This window comes from Cydia fagiglandana, chromosome 23 (assembly GCF_963556715.1).
Source record: "Cydia fagiglandana chromosome 23, ilCydFagi1.1, whole genome shotgun sequence".
NCBI lineage: Eukaryota > Metazoa > Arthropoda > Insecta > Lepidoptera > Tortricidae > Cydia > Cydia fagiglandana.
In genome coordinates this window covers 888,603-911,116 of record NC_085954.1, presented here as the reverse complement: position 1 = coordinate 911,116, position 22,514 = coordinate 888,603, and the positions used below count along the sequence as shown (strand labels likewise).

At 39.4% G+C, this 22,514-nt stretch overlaps 1 protein-coding gene across 4 annotated transcripts in view; it reads left to right on the top strand.

Moving 5' to 3' along the window:
* The first annotated feature begins 14,761 nt into the window (after window positions 1-14,761).
* Window positions 14,762-22,514, top strand: part of LOC134676006 (dynamin-like 120 kDa protein, mitochondrial) — a 42,306-nt gene continuing 34,553 nt past the window's right edge. For 3 of the 4 annotated variants that reach the window (XR_010099861.1, XM_063534316.1, XM_063534315.1), the window contains exons 1-4: window positions 14,762-15,058; window positions 15,140-15,362; window positions 18,104-18,239; window positions 21,511-21,648. Coding sequence is in view for 3 of the 4 variants with exons in the window: in XM_063534316.1 (XP_063390386.1) it covers window positions 15,030-15,058; window positions 15,140-15,362; window positions 18,104-18,239; window positions 21,511-21,648 (526 nt within the window). In the remaining variant the exon portion in view is untranslated. The remainder of the gene's footprint in view (window positions 15,059-15,139; window positions 15,363-18,103; window positions 18,240-21,510; window positions 21,649-22,514) is intronic. The other variant, XM_063534317.1, reaches the window with a different exon arrangement.

Here is a 22,514-nt window from a genome sequence, read left to right as displayed (position 1 = left end):
CAAAAGACCGGTCAAAACCGTTTTTAAAGGTACCTTTTCAGTCCCTGGTGAGGACTGACAGTAACACTTAAATATGTACCACTTTCTATCAAATTGCGCTATTTCTACAGAAAAAATTTCGCGCTCGCTACGCTCGCGTTTTTATTTAGGAACATTATTTGTGGCTCATCCATATAGACCATTTGTATAGCATAGTCCCTCGAGCACTCAATGCCAGACCCGACCAAACTCCTTATAATTGAGTCATTCTATGTAATCAATGTATGGGAAAATGAAACAAATTAATATAGTTTTCAAACCTGTGTGACGTGATACATCTAGGTGTACTGTTTAAAATTCACCACTCTCCCCCCCCTTCCACCTGACGCTCGACCCCCCCCCACCTTGAAATGTGTCCCCGTTGGTAGTTTTTTGGCATTCTCACGAAAACTATAATAGATATCAAAAAAGTGTCAAGGACAGAATTAATCCTCATTAAATTTAGAACAAAAATGGTCTTATGTGTTTTATTATAAGTTGGACGGTATTCAAGCTATAAGTACTTGTATAACCTTAAAATAACAAAATAACCATACTAGTATGACGAAATGCAGAATATCTTCAAAACGGCTGGACCGATTTTAATAAAATATACCTAAAAAATCACCGCAGTGAAGCCAGCTATCAAACAAAAGAAACTACATCAAAATCGGTTCATCCGTTTCGGCGTTACGAAGTCACAGGTAAACACAGAAATACAATTTTTTTTCTACTGCACCCAATAATTTTGTAAACCGATTAATTTTGATCAATTATTTTAATGAGATCATGTCCCTTGAAGTTTTAGCTTTACGAAAAGTTAAAAAACATGGAAAACGACCCAGTATTTTTCAAATTATCGGCATTTTCCCGATTTGTGAGTGGTTTCGTGTTATCACGCGCACGAGTTGCCCTTGACCCCTATAAAACGGGGGGTAGGGGAGGGGTTGTTATCAGTCGGAGAGCCACTCGGAACCTCGCACGGACGCACCTCACCAGCACCTGCATATCCGCCGACGATTTTCCTGCGAAAATCGAAGCCGGAACGCGCCCGGCCCCGGCCGGAGGAGAAGCCCAGCTGCGACCTGAACCCATCCACCGATGGTCGCCCTGTCTAACAGGGTCGTCCGACGGTGACGCGTCGCGCAGGTCCCGCACACATGGACAAGAAGCCACCGAAGTCCCCCCCCGTCCCTCCGGGGCGGGTGGGTAGACAAGAAAACGGATTTTACAATCCACCCGCAGCCTCAACAGTAAAACTCGCGACCCCCCCGGTCCCCTCGGATAGGGTGGGTAGTTTGAAACGCGAGTTTTACAAAGTACCCGTCGACACCAGGACTCCCGAACCCGCCCGCGGCCCCACAAAGCCGTGGCACTTCGACTTCGACGGACTCATTGAAGCCCTTGGACGCCCCCACGCACCGACCCCCCTCCCGCGGGTAGCCCCAGACCGACTTTCCCCTCGCGGGCACCTCGATCGTGACCGATCCAGGGTCGCCGGCCCGGAGAGAGTCGGTCATATACCTCCGCACATGGAGGTATATCCCCCGGCGCTCGCCCCTGGGATAGTGGAGCCGTCCCTGGAAGAAACCAAACCACAGCGCCACCTGGACGAGCGCCCGACCACTCTTCGACCTTCGGCAGTTGAGGAGGGACCGGAGCGCAGCCCGCCTGACTGCGAAGAGGATGATGATGATGATGACAACATCCCGCCGCCCAAGGACCAGCAACTCCGTGCCAGCCCCGGAGTCGCCCCGCAGCCCCACAAAGGCCCTTCTAAGGGCCCCCACCACCACAACAACGACGCCGGACACACAGAGGCCCCCAAGCTGGGAACCTCTGTACCAGCACCCCCGGTTCCCGCGCCAGCACCTGCTCTCGCGGACACCGGCTCCACCCACGCAACCGTCGCAGCTCCACAGCTGCGCCCGAACAAGACGACCGAGCGCGCCGCACACTCGCGTCTCTGCCACCCACTGGGCATCGCGCCGCTCCACGCACGCCCCCCGGACAACCGCCGCCAGCGCCAGCGCCCCCAGGGCGCGGGTGCCAGAAGGAGAAGAAGAAGATGCCACTCAGCGGGCACTGCGCCGCTCCACGCACGCCCTCCGGACAGCCGCCGACAGCGCCAGCTCCCCCCCTGGGACACCGGCGCAAGAAGCAGAGGGAGTCAGCCCACAGCAGCTACGAGGCCCCACAGCCACAAAGCCGCTGATAGGCTATAAAGAAGAAACTAAAGCCATGACAGGCCATCACGGCTAGCCATGGCGCAGAAGCCACCGCCCTTAGAATAAGGGCACAAAACAGACCCACCCGTAGTTACGGGTGGCGATTAGAGACCGCCAAAAATCCCCAAAAGGGATGGGAAGGCATCTCATGCCTCCCTTCGGGAGGCATGAAAGAAGCAAGCGGTTGTTATCAGTCACTTATCAGAAGTTGACCGGTACACATATCCGCATATTTTCCCGTAAAGAAGACCTGTGAAAAATGGAAACCACTGCAGCTGAAGTCCGCCAAGTCGTCCAGCTCAGCTCCTGCAAGAGGGGCGTAGCCAACGTTCAGTAGCCGCCACGCTGAATTTAAGTCAATCTACAGTTTGCAGAGTTTACCAGAGGTTCCAACGGACTGGATCCTTTACTTCAAGACCAAGAAGCGGCCGCAAAAAGTGTACATCAGAGAGGGACGACCGCTTCATTGTCACAACATCTCTCCGAGATCGACACCTGACAAGCGTTGCCATCCAGCAGCGTCTGCGTGAGATACGAGGAGTGGCTGCCAGTGAGTGGACAATAAGAAGAAGACTTAAGAAAGCGAACTTGACCCCCAAGAGGCCTGCAACGGGGCCCAGATTGCTGGCGCGATACCGTACAGCCCGAAGAGAGTTTGCAGAAAATCATATGGACTGGACCATTGAGCAATGGACCCCAGTTCTCTTCTCGGACGTGTGCAGAATATGCTTGAATGGATGTGACCGAAGAGGAAGAGTCTACAGAAGGCCAGAAGAACGGTTCGCCCAATGTTGCTACTCCGAAAGGGTCGCCTATGGCGGTGGATCCGTGATGTTCTGGGAAGACGTTTCCTACGACGCGCGAACAGAGCTGGTTTTCGTGCCTGGCGGGGGCCGTGGCGCGACTTTCGCAGAAGCAACATTGGGCGAACCGTTCTTCTGGCCTTCTGTAGACTCTTCCTCTTCGGTCACATCCATTCAAGCATATTCTGCACACGTCCGAGAAGAGAACTGCGGTCCATTGCTCAATGGTCCAGTCCATATGATTTTCTGCAAACTCTCTTCGGGCTGTACGGTGTCGCGCCAGCAATCTGGGCCCCGTTGCAGGCCTCCTGGGTGTCAAGTTCGCTTTCTTAAGTCTTCTTCTTATTGTCCACTGACTGGCAGCCACTCCTCGTATCCCACGCAGACGCTGCTGGATGGCAACGCTTGTCAGGTGTCGATCTCGGAGAGATGTTGTGACAATGAAGCGGTCGTCCCTCTCTGATGTACACTTTTTGCGGCCGCTTCTTGGTCTTGAAGTAAAGGATCCAGTCCGTTGGAACCTCTGGTAAACTCTGCAAACTGTAGATTGACTTAAATTCAGCGTGGCGGCTACTGAACGTTGGCTACGCCCCTCTTGCAGGAGCTGAGCTGGACGATTTGGCGGACTTCAGCTTCAATGGTTTCTATTTTTCACAGGTCTTCTTTACGGGAAAATATGCGGATATGTGTACCGGTCAACTTCTGATAAGTGACTGATAACAACCCCTCCCCTACCCCCCGTTTTATAGGGGTCAAGGGCAACTCGTGCGCGTGATAACACGAAACCACTCACAAATCGGGAAAATGCCGATAATTTGAAAAATACTGGGCCGTTTTCCATGTTTTTTAACTTTTCGTAAAGCTAAAACTTCAAGGGACATGATCTCATTAAAATAATTGATCAAAATTAATCGGTTTACAAAATTATTGGGTGCAGTTGAAAAAAAATTGTATTTCTGTGTTTACCTGTGACTTCGTAACGCCGAAACGGATGAACCGATTTTGATGTAGTTTCTTTTGTTTGATAGCTGGCTTCACTACGGTGATTTTTTAGGTATATTTTATTAAAATCGGTCCAGCCGTTTTGAAGATATTCTGCATTTCGTCATACTAGTATGGTTATTTTGTTATTTTAAGGTTATACAAGTACTTATAGCTTGAATACCGTCCAACTTATAATAAAACACATAAGACCATTTTTGTTCTAAATTTAATGAGGATTAATTCTGTCCTTGACACTTTTTTGATATCTATTATAGTTTTCGTGAGAATGCCAAAAAACTACCAACGGGGACACATTTCAAGGTGGGGGGGGGTCGAGCGTCAGGTGGAGGGGGGGGGAGAGTGGTGCATTTTAAACAGTACACCTAGACGTATCACGTCACACAGGTTTGAAAACTATATTAATTTGTTTGTCTCAAAACATATAATGACTGTATTATTAGCTATTATCCAGCCTGACTGCCAATGCCTCACCTTGATTCTCAATGGCCAAAACCCAGCGGTACCCACCGGTCGCCGATCAGACCAGGCAAATATAACTAGGTCGCATCGTCATTGGCTGACAAAAACGGCTCATATAAATCTGTATCTAGAATAGTGACATCACCTTATATGCATTTAATATGACTATGGTGCGTTGTACTATTAAATTAAACGCCTCTGATTGGAAAGTACTTTAAAAAGCTATAAGCGAGGTGGATAGGGGCGGCAAAATCGGCTTAGCCTACGGGCGGCAAATGTCTAAATCCGCCACTGTATGTATGCATTCTTACTGCCAAGATTGTGCAAAATTAGCGTGGTCATAGACTACCGTGCACAGTTCCCGATGCCTTCGTGGCTACGACCCGCGCAGGACAGTGAAGAGCTGACTGCATCACGCATGTGTAAAAAATGTCATTTATGCCTTTAATTTGCATCATAAATAAAGTTAAACATTGTCTCTAAATAATTACTTATCTAAAGAACCTAACTGTTAATCACTCACGATCCTTATTTTTTTCATATGTAAAAATAAATAGTAATGACACAAATAAATAACTACTATCAAGCGTAGTGATAAAACTACATAATAAGAATAGTTGCAACATAGACTAGGAATCTTCTAGACCGAGTTTAGGGCAATTATTTCATGCAACCGATGATGCCAAAAATGCGGGGGTGCGCGGGACGAGGTGAGCGAAGTCCCGTGCCGTGATTGGTCCGTTCAAAGACACGGACGTCACACAAAGACACTTTTGACTCGAACATGGAGTAAAACTACCGTATGCGTGGCAGAGGGGGTAGCGCGACTATTATGCTCAGTCTGGAGGATGTTTTGTCTGTGAGTTGCAACAAATAAACGGTTAGATAAGACACGAGGATATCTCAATTGACCAATGTCAATGACTATAAAACGAAGTAAATGAAAAGAGTTATAAAATTATTTTTAATACTATACGGTCTAATTCAGTGCTGGGCATACTTTCTTCATAAGGTGCCAAAACATGAAGGAACTTCAGGAGAGGGCCAAATCTACAGCTAAAATGCATTTTTATTATATCTGGCCAATCTGCTGGCCATATACACAATTTTTCAAAGGACCGGCGTCGGGCGGGATGAAATCCTTTCACGGGCCGGAATTGGCCCGCAGGCCATACTTTGCCCACCATTGGTCTAATTTAACTCACAATGTTGCATTTTTGCCATGTTCATTTAAAAATTTGACAACATTCAAAAAATTTTGTGACAGAAAATACCTTTCTTTTCTCATTGTTCAAGTGATGAACAGCATTATTCTTCAATTTCAACCACCTTTCCTTTATTTTTATGGAATTCATTGTCACATCACACTTAACAATATCAACACTATATATAATATACCTGTACTACCTACAATAATCAATGATTCATTTATATCAGTATATCACACTAATGGATAATATCGACCAAATTTTTAATTAATATCCATGTAGCTGTCACAAATTATATGTATGAATATATTAAGGAAAATACTAATGTAAAGTAAATACTACATACTACAACGCCATGTTATATACGTCAAAATGTTAACCTCAATAAATGTATAAGTTACTATACAGAAATAATATAAATACGGTACCTACATTTTTTATATTAAATAAGATAAAATGTTTATTTACCAAATGAACATAAAATACGTACGTAAGCATTATGTTTAGACTATGATGATTTGAATGTTTAGGTATAAATATGTCATAACAGCATTTCAAAAACAATTTTATTTATTTATTTAAATGAATTTAAACTGTTCTGAGAAAAATTGTTTAGTATTTAGGCAGGTAAGTATTTAAGTAATCACGAAATAAACTATCTTTTAAGATTGGTTAGTATCAAATAATAATAATAGTTTGAAATCCCATTAGCTTCACTTTTTGTAAATAATTCTCACTGATAGCACTTATTTCACACAAACACGAAACTACAGACACAAGTTAACCAACTTAAAAGACGTAAACTTCTAAAGTATACTTAATTTTGCTTGAATTTCAGAGTAATTGTGTGCATATTGGACGTATATCACGTATGTTATTAAGGATAATATAGGACGGACTGTTCTCCTAGCACTTGTTCTTATCGCGCGATAAGTTAATTGTTTTGTTTCCCGACTCCGTCTGTTGTTTATTGGCATTGTGTATTTATTTACACAGGATGTATGTACAGTCGGCTATAATAAGTGTCCGACCGAAACAGATTTTTTGCTGAAACCGAATCTTCAGTCTAAGAGAAAATTAGGCGCGACCGAAAGATTAGACAATTATTTGGCCGATTTATTCTAAATATTCGCTTAAATATCTTGGCGATGGGACTTTCTCTGAAGAATACACATAAAAACAATATTTTATATTTAGAGCTAGCCGTTTTCGAGAAACTATCTTTCATTTGGCTATGCCTAAATGGCTGCTATGGTCAATGGCCTCCCAGCAGCATTGGCTAGCATTTTAGTTCGTGATTGACGATGATTTTAATGAGTTTTTCTACTTTTCTACCTTGTTTATAATATAAGCCAACAAACAGATTTATGTTCGTATTGTTAGTAGACAATTTGATCCTTTGAATATATTATCGCGATACTGATAATCATTTTTATCGGCACTCCAAGTGCGTAATAATTTGATTACTGTAAGATTACCGTTACCGCAATGACAGTCGGGCACTGAGCTAGGCACAGTTTTGTTGTGTGAAGGTGTGAACAGTAGCGGAGCGTTCGTAAAACTCTTTCCGCACTGACTTGCATTTGTTTAGTAGACTCTGGGTTACAAGTTGAAGGTGAAGTAAGAATTTTTAAAACAAAAAATGTAGACTCCCCACCTCCCACTGATAACCAGCCGGCGTATTATGGATGGTATTATCTACGTGATAAAGTAACTGTCACCTTTTAACACCGCGGTATAGAAAGTGACGTGATGGACACCGTTTTATCACGCTGTCACGTAGACATACATCATTCATTCATCCATAGGCCTTTCAGTCTATTGCAGACTATATAAACAGTGTCAGGCAGGGTACAACGACCATCATATCCCTACAGTTCGGTAAATAAATAACTGGTCAAATTATAGGTAGTTGCCCCACCGGTATATTTAGAATTATGTATACTCTATCTATGTATCTGTATAGCTCACCGGTTATTCCCGATGGCTCCCCCAGAAGCTGATAGCACGCCGACATCCGACACCCACACGCCTGGCGTTTGGTAGGTCGATAGGAAGTTTAGACCGCCTAATTTCTGTGTATGCCATTTTGCCGAAACTTTCTGGTATTTGGAAGTGGTTAGCCAACAGTAAAGGTCTGATCATCATAAGGGCTAAAAGGAGATCGGGGGACGAAGTTACTCAAAAAACTACTCCGTACTTGCCCTCTAAGCGTCCTTACAGACGAGCGACAGTACGCCAGCGACCGCCCGTGACAGCAATCGGCGATCATCGGCGACCGTCCCGGCCCGCAATGGTTGCCGACGGTCGCCGACTGCCGCCGATACGCCGCGACGATCGCTATCGTGTCGCAGCGCGAACTCGTCGATGTGTGTGTAATGTGTGTGTGTACTAGACTACAGTACAGACTACTTAAGGGCCCTAAATCAGGGGTCTCCAAACTACGGCTCACCCATCCGACCAGCTGAACGGAAGCGGAAGAGCCAAAGGCCCGCAGAAAGGAAGCGAAGTGAAGTGCTAAAGGCTTGCCCGCGGCCAGCAGCCTGTTTTTTATTAAGGAAGTCGGATATTTTTTTGTCAAAAATTTCATTTTGGTGTAAACTTTTATGCCAACTGTATTTTTCTTTGAACAATCATCGTAATGTAGTATGTATGTATTATCATTATCAAGATGATTGATATAAATTTCAATAGCAATTTTTTTATTGAAAAAAAGTACTCTACCACCTAGTACTACTAGTGCTACTTATTACTAGTTATTAGCATGCTCTTTAAACCCAAATTCTGGAACATCAATTCACCAAATTCTAGGCACAACTACAACCAATGAAGGGTTACGTATTCCAAAACATACATACATATATACATATGCCTACTTGAATAAACTATTTTTTTTTTATATTTTATCTTTTTTTTTTAACAGCCAAAATCCAAACTCACGTCACTCAAAACAGAACCTACTTGTGTTAGTTATAAAGTCCACTTTTAAACCTCACCTTCAAAAGAAAACACCCAGTCAACTGCATATTATTGTAGGTGTCGCAATGATCTTCAAAACGTAAACTTTCTTACATTATCTCTCAACCTTGTCCCTATAACTTTAAAGTTCAAATTCGCTTAATAAGGAAGTACTAAAGTACACCCACTTGAAACTAAATATAACGTTGATGTGCAGATGACCTCATGGCGGATGTTTATGCTTTATTGCTAAGGTCGTAGAGTTCATATTTGGTGTTTAACATTGTTAAGTTAGGAATGCTTGGGATTTTAGATGTTTATTTTTAATTGATTGGTCCGGAATATGTACTGATATTGATTTAACCCTTATGTACTGTTTGTAAAAATAATTTGATTCTGTGGCGACATGATTTTGATTTTTAAAATCATTGTGATGAGTAGTAGATGATTGTTGAAAGAAAAGTACACTTGGCATTAAAGTTTGTATCAAAATTAAATTTTTGACAAAAAGAACTTATCCGACTTTCTTAACAAGGAACAGGGCTGCTGCTCGTTTTTAATAGTGTCTTGCCTAAGTTTTTATTTTCAGTTTGGTTTTGGTGAAAAAAATCATGTTTCGATTGAAGAGTTAAATTGAGGCTCCGGAGTGCACAAAATAACGACCTCATATCGTGACTCTCAGTCATGAGGAATCGAGGAAGAAGATTTGCTCAATATATATTTTTCTCAATGGTCTCAATATTATAGAGTGAAATTGTTATTTACCAGTTAACTCATGTTTCTGAGTGTGTCCGTCTAAGCCAAAGCTTGTTCCGATTCTAACATTAACTGTACATTGAAACTGAATATACATTAACATTACAATGAGTTTAAAATGATAACAAACAACATCCAAGTTATCTGCCAAACAGAAGGGCTTCCTGTTTTTTTAGTATAAATAATCAATATTTTCTATTTTTATACTGAGCATGTGGTTTTAAAAAATATAAAATTCTATAAAGAATGTCATAGAGTGCAGCTTTGAATTCTCAAGTATACAGTCAGCAACAGAAGTGTTTAGCGGGTGAGTTGATCAAAATGATCTACACATGCTCTTACACTTTTAACAATAAAGTTGTGCTCAGTAGCTCTACTATGAGTTCCGTGAATGACAGTGAGAAGTGAAGATAGTGAGAAAGTTAAGGAAAATGTATGGAGTAATTGTACAGTGCCTCTACCGGTCACGTAAAGAACTAAAAATTTCAATTTGTACCAAGAGTTACAAACGTTTTTACGCGAGTATTCCATACTTGCCTAACTTCACACCTAAAACGGTCTCTTTCTAATTATATAATGAAAACTGAGCCAGAATTATTCTGCGTAAATACTTTACGCGAGTAAACGTGACAGATGTTATGGAAAAATACGTGCGTTTCCAACGTGACATTTCTGTCAACTTGTAAACACAACAAATACGCAGACTTTTCACGAATATTAATGCAATTTTCAACGTAATATGTATAAATTTATAACAGTATGTGAACTTCAAGCAAAACTTTAAGGGATAAATCAATTAATAGTTCGATAAAAGGCTGATTTAGTACAAAGGTAATGAGTTATACTTGACATCATATTTTCATATTTCTACTGCTACATTTGCGAAAATCACATTGCTTACGAGCAGTTTTTGATTTTAGGCAAGAAGCTGATTGAAAACAACATTTCCCTGAAAACCCGGATTGCATCATGTTTTAAGAATTAAGGCTCAATACAAGGAGCGGTACATAGACATGTTGCTGTTTTTGTTCCTGGGTGCACATAACACATAGTAAGAATATTTACACAAGAATTGCTATGTATTTTATTAAGCATTATTATCTTAAATAAAATAAAACATACAAATGTTCTGTGAGTTTATTTATTTTTCTTTACTAAGTAAGTATTATTTTATTTTCCGTTGTTCAAATTATTGTGTTTGGTAGGTACTCGTTTTTCATGTCAACTTGGTAACAGGAAATATAAAATCTTCTTCAAAAACTTTTGCTGGTGGTTCAGAATCTGAAAATTTAAAACACATTTATTGCCAAAAACCCGCTGCGTGGGTTCATTTTGTATTGGAAATGGGGCGCTTGGCACTGAAATATACTCGAGATCATATAGGTACTATAAAATTAAGATCGCTATTAAGGTCATACGTAGGTCGTAGGGTCTGAGCGGAAAGAGAAGAGTCGTAGGTATAATGTATGGGCTCCCCTAAATTTCACGACTCTTCTCTTTCCGCACACTCTATTAGATAATGTTACTTAGCAGTAGGCGGTGCGGACTGAAGCGGACCATTATAATACATACCTATTTTAATATTTTAAGATTTCTTCTCATGTGTGTACTATTTTCATCAAACGTAATAAATATGTAGCCAAAAGTAGCCTGTATAATCGCGCCGTATACTTTGCTTCCTATTTTTTAACATGCAAAGTCATAATTTTAACTCGATTATTAATGATGTTTACGTAATTATCATATTTTGCAATTTTTGTCTTAAATACAATATATTTTAATTTATACATTGTTTACTAACATTGATGTGTTTATTATTTTCGTAACTATGGCAACGTCAAATCTTTAAAAAATTGTAGAATGAAGGTTGAGTCAGTAACAAAGTGACAAAATTGGTCTTAGAGCATTTAATAACTGGAGTGGCCATTGAGTGCTTACTGTTAGGATTTAGGATTAGGGTTCCAAGCAGGAAAGAAAAGCTTGTTTTAACACCATATAGGTAATGTTTATTAATCTCAAGCAAAACTACATAGTAATGGCGTCTCATACGGGAAGAAAGAACACCTACATTTGTTTTATATTGACAACCGAATAAATCAAATATCATAGTCGTAGTAGTCTCGTAGGTATACTCTTTATTTTTTTGTTGACATTATTACTTACCCCTCTGCCGAAAAACACAATTGTGCAAACTTTTGTATGGACTGACATGGCTATTTGTACGTTACGTACAAATCATGTAGAAATAGCAATACATTTGACGTCCCCTCCCCCGCAAAAATCGGCAGACTGTTTTGTAGAGAAAATGACAGCGATGACATGTCCCTTCTAAATGCTCTTAGTGGATGGTAGAGGTAAGGAATACAATCTCCATGTAATTAATAATGAAAAAGTGTCCGTCAAAAACCTTAAGAGGGAAGTATACTACGTAATCGTCCATACAAAAAGAGAAAACGTTTTTCCACTTGTAAATACGAGTATCTTCCATTCTCCATGATTTTTAGTACGGTATTGATACAATGAAAAACTAGGTTTATGGGTTTTCTTTTTTTCGCTACTCTAGAGAGATTTAGAAAAATTATAATAGCTGACAGCGTGCCCACTTTTTGCAAATATTCTCCCATAAAGGAATTTTCTCATAAAGTCATAAAGGATTCTCCTTATCTCTACCCTCCATATTCACGGCTACCATCAGTATATGTAACATTACTTTCTGTGCATCTCACTTGCACTAATTTGCGAGAGCGAGATGCATAGATAGTAAATTACGTAGACGTGAGAAAATGTGTCAATTTTGTTATTTAGTTCTATAGGTGAATCCTAGAGGCGCTGTATAAAACTCCGATATAACTCTTGCTCTGTTTTATAGTATACTTAGAAAGGGACAACATCGTTTGGAGTGGAGTGAAGTTAGGTACATAAGACCGTAAAGAAACGTAAAACGTGACACACGGCACGTTTATTCACTGAAAGTAAGTGAAAAATACTCTGCCAACTGATAGTAGAGGCACAGGTCATTTTGGGCATCAGTAGGCTATCTAATACTGCTCCTATGTAATCTGGGATTTTAAAACACAATGTTATCAGCAGAGCTCGGCGGGGGTGAGCTGTTTTCAGAGTTTGCACAACATAGACATGCCGTGTCATTCGATGGTATATGTGGTGTAATTTAATAACTAAAGATATTATTTTATTTAGGCTGCCTTTCCGCTACGATCTTTACATCGCCATTAAATCAAATGAATTTTATAGCAAGCTTTTTTAGTAAACCTCTTCAAATAATATTTATATCCATCCATATGCTACTATTAAAGTTTGTTTGTACCTACATAAGGCATTGTTATTTTAGTTTAATTATAATTAATAAAGTTTTATTTTCTTCTTCTTCTTAGAAGAAGTTTTATTTTAATATTTCTTTCTAAGGTGTATCTATATTAATATCTATACTTGACATAAGTGACGTCAAAATGGCTCACCCCTGCCGAGCTCTGGTTATCAGGTATAACAGTTACCTTCCTTGCATTAACAAAATGCTACTTTACCGAAAATTAGACTTTACTACCATGATATTAAGAGTCATTGTCTTTGGTAAAATGCATGAAATATGCATAGTCACTTACACAAAGTGCCCTTTTATAGCAATGATTAATTAAGGTCATTTTAATAAGGTTCTCCATTGAATGCAGAAGTATTGTAGTAATGGAACATTTTTGTACAGTCAGCAGCAGAACTTGCTAAGCGGGCGAGGTGTTCAAAATTACCTTGACACACCCTTATTCTCTTAATAATAAAGTCATGTCAAAATCATTGGCAACTTCTGCTGCTGACTGTAACATTGCTTTAGATCAGTGGTTCTTAACCTGGGGGTAATTACCCCCGTGGGGGTAAAACTGGTATTTTACGGGGGTAATAAGCTAACCTAATATAACAATACAACAAACGTACACGTTTTATTTTTTATTACCATTGGGAGGAGGGGTAAAATCAGGTTCCCTAGTTAGACATAGGGGTGACCGGACTGAAAAGGTTAAGAACCACTGCTTTAGATACAATACTATGTTTCATTTCCTGATGAGTAACATTTGTATTTATCAATGTCCAATTCCATTGATTTACTGGAAATAATATTCTCATTGACAATTTCAGACATGAAAAAAACTGATTGCTAAGACTTAGTCTAGGTAACTTAGTTGGCTATGCCAGGCTGGTGGGCAGGAGATTCTTTTATTTTAAAGTTTGTGATTTTCATTAGTTGATATTTCTTCTAAGTACAAAATTACTACATCCTTATTCAGTCAGTAATTAATTTATCAAATCAGACTTAAATGTATTATTCTAGAAAAAACTTTTTTATTACTTTGTAAAGATGTTTATTAAATTCAAGGATTTTTCAGGTTTCAGACACATAAAATGTGTATTTGTCCTATCAGATATTGGTTGTTATTTACATGGGAGCTTTGCAACTGATAAGGAATATAGGGAACAATTTTTATCACTAAACAAACATCAAAACGATGTCTTTATACCAGAAACTAGCTTCCACTTCGTATAAACATGGCTCCACAAAAAGCCCCCATAGCAAGTCCATTTCAATGGCAGTTTACTCCACAAACATTGACATGAAAGGACCACACTGTAAACAGAATATTAAAACGCACAAACAAACAGACGCCGACATGCGCGTAGTACTCTAAGGCTAAAAATAACACACACCAATCGAAGGAAACCCTACGTGCGTCTCGGAGTCGTAAAATTACATCATGTCCCACCAGGGTTCAAGGAACCGGCCGTGATATCATCGTGCATCACTCTCTGCAACGCTAATTAACACAAAAAACCCCGCTCCGCTCAAAATTACACTCACTCGACGAAAACCAAGGATATACTCACAGAAATCAAAATATCGATGTGACTCGCATCAGAAAAATAAGGACATTACAACACTTGTCACCGTTCCTTTCGCACTGGACACAAAAACTGTCTTTTTATCACTCGTTGCCTACTAATAAATGACTAATTCCTTTTTATAGATGCTTATTTTTTACGTAAATTACTGTGAACACTGCAGAAAATTTCAGTCCATTTTTGACGTTTGTCTAGACGAAACGCAGTGTTACTGCGCTGAAAAAAATATCGTGAAACAGATGTGAAACAGACATTTATTAAAACAGTGTTGCTTTATTTTGACTTTTTTGTATGAAAGTTATTTATAATTTTTATTCAAATTGGTTTTATTATATATTTTGTATGAACACGGCAAGATACTGCTACTTAAAACTAAATTTCATAAGGTTTAGAACTGTCAAACTTTTTGAGCTCGAGCAACAACAAAACGCAAAATCCAAAATGAAATCGAAGTGGTCTTTTGAAGTCCGCAAATTGTCAGATTTTCAAAATATGAAGTGATTTAATAATGATTTACAAGCTGATTGTGTAGTATTTACCAGATGTAATTGAATATATATACCGCTGAAGTGTTTTTGATTGTTACGTGATTATTATTTTTACAAGCACCGGAGTTGGAGGTTATGAAATAAGAATCGCCCTTTAAAAACATATTTATGTTTAAGCTATACAACAGAATTACGTAAACTATGTCGAGAATACTTCACAATCGCATAAGGTAACCTCTAACCTGTTCTATTACCTGTCACCTTGAAGTTATTTTTACAAACTATTTAACAACAATTTTCTTAATTTTCAGATCATCATTTACGAAGTCGCCAGTATGGTCTTGTGTGGACAAGCGTGCCGTCGCGTTCTCGGTATGGACGGGGCGCAGCTTGCTTCTCCGGAAGCCTGTAGACACCAGCCATGTTCAGAAGAGGAAGTATGGCATGCTGGTGGCCCGGGCGGTCAGGGGGCTCCTGAAGATCAGATATCTGGTGCTCGGAGGCGCCGTGGGTGGAGGAATGACGTTAAATAAGGTAGGTACAGTTTTATAGATCATAAACATGTTTATTGCACTTGTATTGCATATACGTACTTGTAGATAATATGTGGGCCATACTGAAAGTTTCTGGATTCTTATACACCGTGAAATTTTAGTGGTTGTTTTCCCGCAGTGAAATGATTCTGCTATCGATATACAGTCGAAGTGTAATCTTTTTTTTAAATAATGTTAAGAAATGCCAGATTTATAAATGTGTCGAACAAAACTCATAAGTGACCTAACACCAGTAGTAGCACTGCAGTAGTACCTACCTAATTCTTTTGAGTGAATGAAACAAAATAACCTAAAAAGTAGTTCCATTTATTTTTCCTTCACACAGTTTACGTGCAGTTAATTTGCAGATCCTTAAAAGTAAACATAACAAGTTAAGATCAAGCTTTTAATGATCAAAAACTTAAACAAACACTTAAACTTCCCGATACCGCAATAATTGTTTGTACTGCAATCCGCCACGTTCAATACACAATCACCTCTGCCCTGTGCATGTGCTGGCGTTTGAAACTGCCCGTGGTTAAGCAGCCGCTGTGTTGCGGCGACAATTGTTCGTCCGTGTGGAACTTGGGGGTTTAAAATCCCCCGAAGACGCAGCGACTGTACATAGTCCCGTTTCGCGTAAAGTCGCCGGGCGGCGTGGGAGTCGTAGTTAGCCCTACCGTATAGCTGCACCATCGCGACGTACTCTAAATTAGAATATTCGTAATGTCGATCCATTTTACTAGAAATAGCAGTGATGACAATGACAGGATCTGTTATCACATTAGTTTAATAAGCGAAGAGGATGTAATTATTCGATTTACGAAAGTTGACACAACGTAAGGGCAATCATCAAACTAATAAAAAGGTTTTATTTCAACTGTTAATCGTGAAGGAACAGTCTAAGTAAATTTTAATTTCAGTTGTCAAACAGTAAAGCACTCTAGCCTGTTACACAGTTTAAAAAAGTAACATGTGCTTGTTTATCTGTTTACAATATCTTGGAACAAACTCCCCGAAGATGTGGTTTCAGCACAAAATGTGAACCAATTTAAAAATAAATTAGACAGACACATCAATACATCTACTTGTCAACGATAACTATTAATGATTACTGGATACAGGCAATATCAGTTGTCACAACTGCCTGCCTGCTTACACAATAATAATAATAATAACCCCGCGGGGGCAGCCTGTGGCGAGCTGACGGTGAGTGGCGACACCGCGAACCCCTATTCCAGACGGCCCTGTCATCTGGCCCTCGCCTCTGTGCTTGCCTTGATTGGCCGGCCAGAGTGGAGTCGCAAGAGCGGGACCTATGCTCCAGGTTGGAAGTGTAAAATGTCATAACGCCGGCGGCCCTTGAACGGATTACCGGGATCTGGCTACCGCAGACTCACCTCTCAACAACCTCACAGCCGCTCCAAAGTGTTGCCCTGTTGTCGCACTGTGCGTGCGGCCATTGCGGGGCCCACTCAATGAGTTGGCGAGTCACCACCTGTCTTATACAATTTTGAGACTGATTGTCACGGCAGGTGTCCGCTAGTCTCTCCCATAGCCCATTATCCAGTCCATCCAACTTTCAAATCTATAGCCCATGACCTTAGTTCCCATCGCAGCACAAAAGTGCTGCACTGCAATAGTCTTTGCACCTGGCGGGGACCATCTCTTGATGTATCACATTGTGCGTTCGGGGATGGTATCCGCCACGTGTATCCCTTGCTTTTAGATTAAAGTGTCTTAAAGGGCCTCTGCGCTGTTGGCTTCGGCCCCACGTACGCCTCCCAAAGGTCCGGGACCCCATGGTCCTGAGATGTGGCAAAGACATACAAATAATAATAATATCGGGAACTGTCGTCGACTTGCAGTTTTAGCGTGTTACGATTGTTTTTCGCTTGTTCGAGTTTATGTTATTTTTTTGTAAGTTTTTTTTTTGGAAAACAGTTTATTTATAAGTTTGTCAATCATAATTCGAAAGTACTACCGATAGCAAATCGCCCTGCCGCGGGAAAACAACTACCACTAAAATTTCACGGTGTATATGAGAAGACTTATTTTTTCTAAGTGGCCAGTCCAAGAATTTTCAGTATGCCCTAAGTATCTTACTATCATAAATTGTTTCTTTTCATGTCCTATCTATACAAATTTATTAATTGGATCTACAAATTCTGTCTTCTAAATCAAAGAGTTTAGCTAGAGTCCCTACTCTAAGGCATAACTAAAGTCTTGTGATCACCATGTTTTTCAGAAAATTTATTGCAAACTTTCCATGACATAGTAAAGAAAGAAAAATTTATTAAAGACAAGATACAATTTATTATTTATTGTAAACACACACTGGTTAAAAAAAAAACAATAAATATTGAAATTTACAATTAAGCTAGCAATTAAGATACAATTAGAAATGCTAAAGGCTTTTGGCTTTTACCCTAACAGGGACCACAAATAATTAAAACTAATCTTAAGTAATTTGTAATGTAAAATTTTAAAAAATTGTGGAAATAAAAGTCTATATAAAAAAAGGCTTTTGGAAGACACATAAAGATTGCTAGATTTGAACTCACATTTACAGACGGGTCTATCGCAAATTTATTTTATTACCTATATTTATTTTCTTTATTTATTTTACAAATGTGAGTTAATATGTGTTCGAAACGCGAAAGGTTTTAATATTATATTGCTAGATTTTGTTTTTAGCTATGAATCCTCCTAGAATATGACATACACTTATCTTCTTTACAGAAATACATAGAATGGAAGGATGGCCTACCCGACATGGGATGGGTGAATGAGCTGCTACCAGATGAGAAGCAATGGAACCAGTTCACCACAACCCTTCTCAATGCTAAGGAGAAGATCGGGGACAACCTCAATATTGGTGAGGACATTTTTACTTTTCTATTTTAATATTCTGCTAGATTTATGACCAGACATAGGAATCCGAGGGGCAAATTGTGAATTAAGACTTTATGTTTGTGCACTTATCCCTGTCCCTGTCAAAAAAAGGGACCCGTCTGAAAATCAGCGCTGGGTATATATCTAGCAAAAAGCTGAGATTGGTACCCATTGCCTATACCACAAATTTTTGTGCATGTATTGTATATTTAACGTCCTTGTGAAATGAAGTATATTTTGTTTTTCTCTCGTGTATTATCTTTTTCTTTTTTGTTAGTTGTGGCAATAAAACATTTTTTATTTTATTTTATTTTTATTTTATTTTTATTGTACTAATTACAACAAAATAGTTAAAAATTAGTTTTTAAGTGCCAAATCATTTTAAAACAGCCTAAATTTTGTTGTAAATAGTACTATAAGTGCCAAACATAAAGTCTTAATTTACAATTTGCCCGGCGGATTCCTAGGTCTATTTATGACCTTATTAATTTTGGCTATAGTTGGGTAGTAGTTTAACTTCATGTAGTTAGCTCAGCTATTGTATAATACACCATCTGTTTCATTTTGGAATTAAATTGAAAAACCGGGCAAGTGCGAGTCGGATTCGCGCACGAAGGGTTCCGTATCATAATGCAAAAAAAAAAACAAAAGTACTGACCACTCCCGACGTTGCTTAACTTTGGTCAAAAATCACGTTTGTTGTATGGGAGCCCCATTTAAATCTTTATTTTATTCTGTTTTTAGTATTTGTTGTTATAGCGGCAACAGAAATACATCATCTGTGAAAATTTCAACTGTCTAGCTATCACGGTTCGTGAGATACAGCCTGGTGACAGACGGACGGACGGACGGACAGCGAAGTCTTAGTAATAGGGTCCCGTTTTACCCTTTGGGTACGGAACCCTAATAAAAACTAGGTAGGTACAAATCTTCTCAAATAAATACAATAGGAGAATATTGCATTGTACTTTTAAATGTGGGATTTTTAAATATCTCCTTCGACGACATAACCTACCCCTCCTAATTTCCAATATTGGCTTGAGGCTGCATAGCCGGCTGATTCTATCCCTCTCCCATCCCAGAGCGTGTCACTCCCCACAAATTTCGTCCCCTGGTATGCCGGTTTGACCGGAGCGGGCATGTCCCCGGCTGGGTGTGGCGCATTCTTGTCTTGTCTTGTCGCAATTTCATTGAAACAAAAGTTTTGTTCTCAATAACTGAAAATTCTTGGCTTCATAAATGTTAAGCCCTGTCTCCATATCGCGCGGCAAACCATCGAACATTGGCTCGCGCTCGCGCGCATTGGATACCGGGCTGCCGCGCGAGCTATCGAGTTGGCTCGCGAGCCAACCCAATGCCGTTTGCCGCGCGATATGGAGATGAGGCTTTAGATTATTTCCATCATACATGCTCAGAACGTAATTAATAAGACTAAAAGCATGTTAGAGACACTATTGTTGTTCTTATATTTTAATTTTCTAATTCTTATGAATGTCTTGATGTATTTGGAAAATCCCCTTAATCCTTATAAACAAGGCACTAAATGGCATCCTAACCAGAGCAATGCCCAAATTTTTGGTTTTATTTTGGATAACGCATACTTGGATAAATTTTTGGTTTTATTTTGGGTAACGATAGAATAATTTAACAGACAATGTCAGAACTGAATCCAAAATAAATTATTTATCACAATACCAAACAAACTCTGGTTTATGTTTGTTTTATCCCATCAAAAACATAAATGTAAAAAAGGAGAGCCAAGTTCAATACAAAAATTATGCTTGGCTGTGGGGTTCGCCGCAAAAAGAATGAAAATCTAAATGAGTGCCAAGTTCTATGCAAAATCCAAATATGTATTTATAGGAACAAAATAACATTATAAACAAGTATTAAACTCTATTTCTTTGCTTTATTGGATACCTATAACAATTGCTGTTATTTAAAAAAAATGCGAGTTCTTAAAGCAGGTTAGATTTGACTTGGCCAGTTTTCATTACATCAGTCATTTTATAAAGTTATTCAACATATATATTTTGTAATTCTAATAAAAACTGGCCAAGCCAAATCTAACCTACTTTAAGATCTCACATTTTTTTTAAATAACAGCAATTGTTATAGGTATCCAATAAAGCAAAGAAATAGAGTTTAATACTTGTTTATAATGTTATTTTGTTCCTATAAATACATATTTGGATTTTGCATAGAACTTGGCATTCATTTAGATCTTCATTCTTTTTGCGGCGAACCCCACAGCCAAGCATAACTTTTGTATTGAACTTGGCTCTCCTTTTTTACATTTATGTTTTTGATGGGATATCAATACTTTTTGTAAAGAAAACTAGGCAGGTATTGAGATTTAATGTTTTTTCTTGTGTTTCCGCTGCATGTTTTTTATTACTTCTGTTCTTTGTATTAATTATGTGGTGCCGCGCGCCGCCAACGACACACCGTTGGCCGGTTGTTTAGCGCGTATTACAGGTTTTTTGTATGGGGACCCCCCCTATTTTTTAACTTTTTTTATTTTTAGATTTTTTCCTACGCTTACACACAATTACCGAGCTGGATTCCAAATTTCATCCTTCTAGGTCATCTGGGAGTCGGTTAGGTTTAGGTACTATATGTCAGTCACAATAAAAAAGAAATTTGTATGGGGACCCCCCTATTTATTAACTTTTTTTTGTTTTTAGATTTTTTCCTACGCTTGCACACAATAACCGAGCTGGATTCCAAATTTCATCCTTCTAGGTCATCTGGAAGTAGGTTAGGAATAGGTACTATAAGTCTGTCAGTCAGTCTTAAAATTTACGACTTTTTGACCTTCATATCTTTATAACCGTTTGAGCTAGCTTCATGAAATTTGGGCTTCTAAATGTCCTTATGGATATAATTAAACACACGTAGTTTTATGTGTTTACGTTAAAGATGTTTTGAGTTATAGAAGGGTCAAAAGTGGCACCAAGTGGTTCGTGTAATATTACACTTGGCGCTGGCTAGCCAGTTCCTTTGCTTGAACTTGGCTTGACACGCTGCCGCGTGTCTAGATTAACGATTTTTTGTCGTAAAAAACTTAACAAAGCTGGTGGTGGTCATATTAAGCAAACATCACAGTATCCAATCTTTATAATATTTCGTACAATATATTGAGAAAAGTAACTGATTTGAACTAGCTGTCCCATTCCTCATTTTATCGTTAAATCGTTATCACCCAACACGTCATGTCACCGCTTGTGTCCAAGCTAGTTGTTTGCCGGTAGGTGAGCCCCTGATGCTTGTCGCAGATCCGCGCCTGCGCGACGCCGGGATGGCGCGGGCCGCTGAACTCAGGGAGTGGCTGGCGCAGAGGTATGAGGATGCTGTCGCTGCTGCCGCTGTCAACAACCAGAATAATATCGGTAAGTCATGAGAATAAATAGCATTGGTGGTCCAACAAAGTCTACGTAGATTTTGCAGAATGGCTCTCTCAATTAATTCATGAAATGTGTCTAAAATTACCGGTGCTGCTGTTAACAACCATTAACAGTAAGTAAACAAGCTAATATTAGTCCGGGAGCCGGCTGCATGAAACAAACCTCATCAAAAAATAGAATATACCTACCCTGTAGAGGTACCTGACATTTAGTAGATTCCAACGCACTTGGTCGGCCTAGGCTTAACCTGGCAGATTTTGTACAAATGGCAAAAACGTTGGACAAAAATTCATCAAAAAAAACCTCATCGAAAAATAGAATGAAACTTGTATGGTAGGATACCTGACCTTGAGGACAGTAAAAAAAAAGTGGCCGGCCTCACCTTAGCCTGGCAGTTTTTGCAGTCCGACCAGATTTATTGGGTCACGTGAGAGCTACAATTTACCTCATCGAAAAATAGAATGAAACAAACGGATTATAATAGCTAAAATAAGCCTGTCGACGTATGTCTTGGTCGGCCTCACCTTAACCTGGCAGTTTTTGCAGTCCGACCAGATTTATAAAAAAATCATCAAAATTTTTTTATCGAAAAATCGTATGAAACTTGTATGGTACGATAGCTGCCTTTGAGAACAGTAAAAAAAAAGTGGTCGGCCAAATCCTGTGTTGGCAGGTTCCTGTGTCCGACCAATTTTGTGGTACCACGTAAGAGCTACAATTTACCTCATCGAAAAATAGAATGAAACAAACGGATTATAATAGCTAAAATAAGCCTGTTGACGTATGTCTTGGTCGGCCTCACCTTAACCTGGCAGTTTTTGCAGTCCGACCAAATTTATAAAAAAAACATC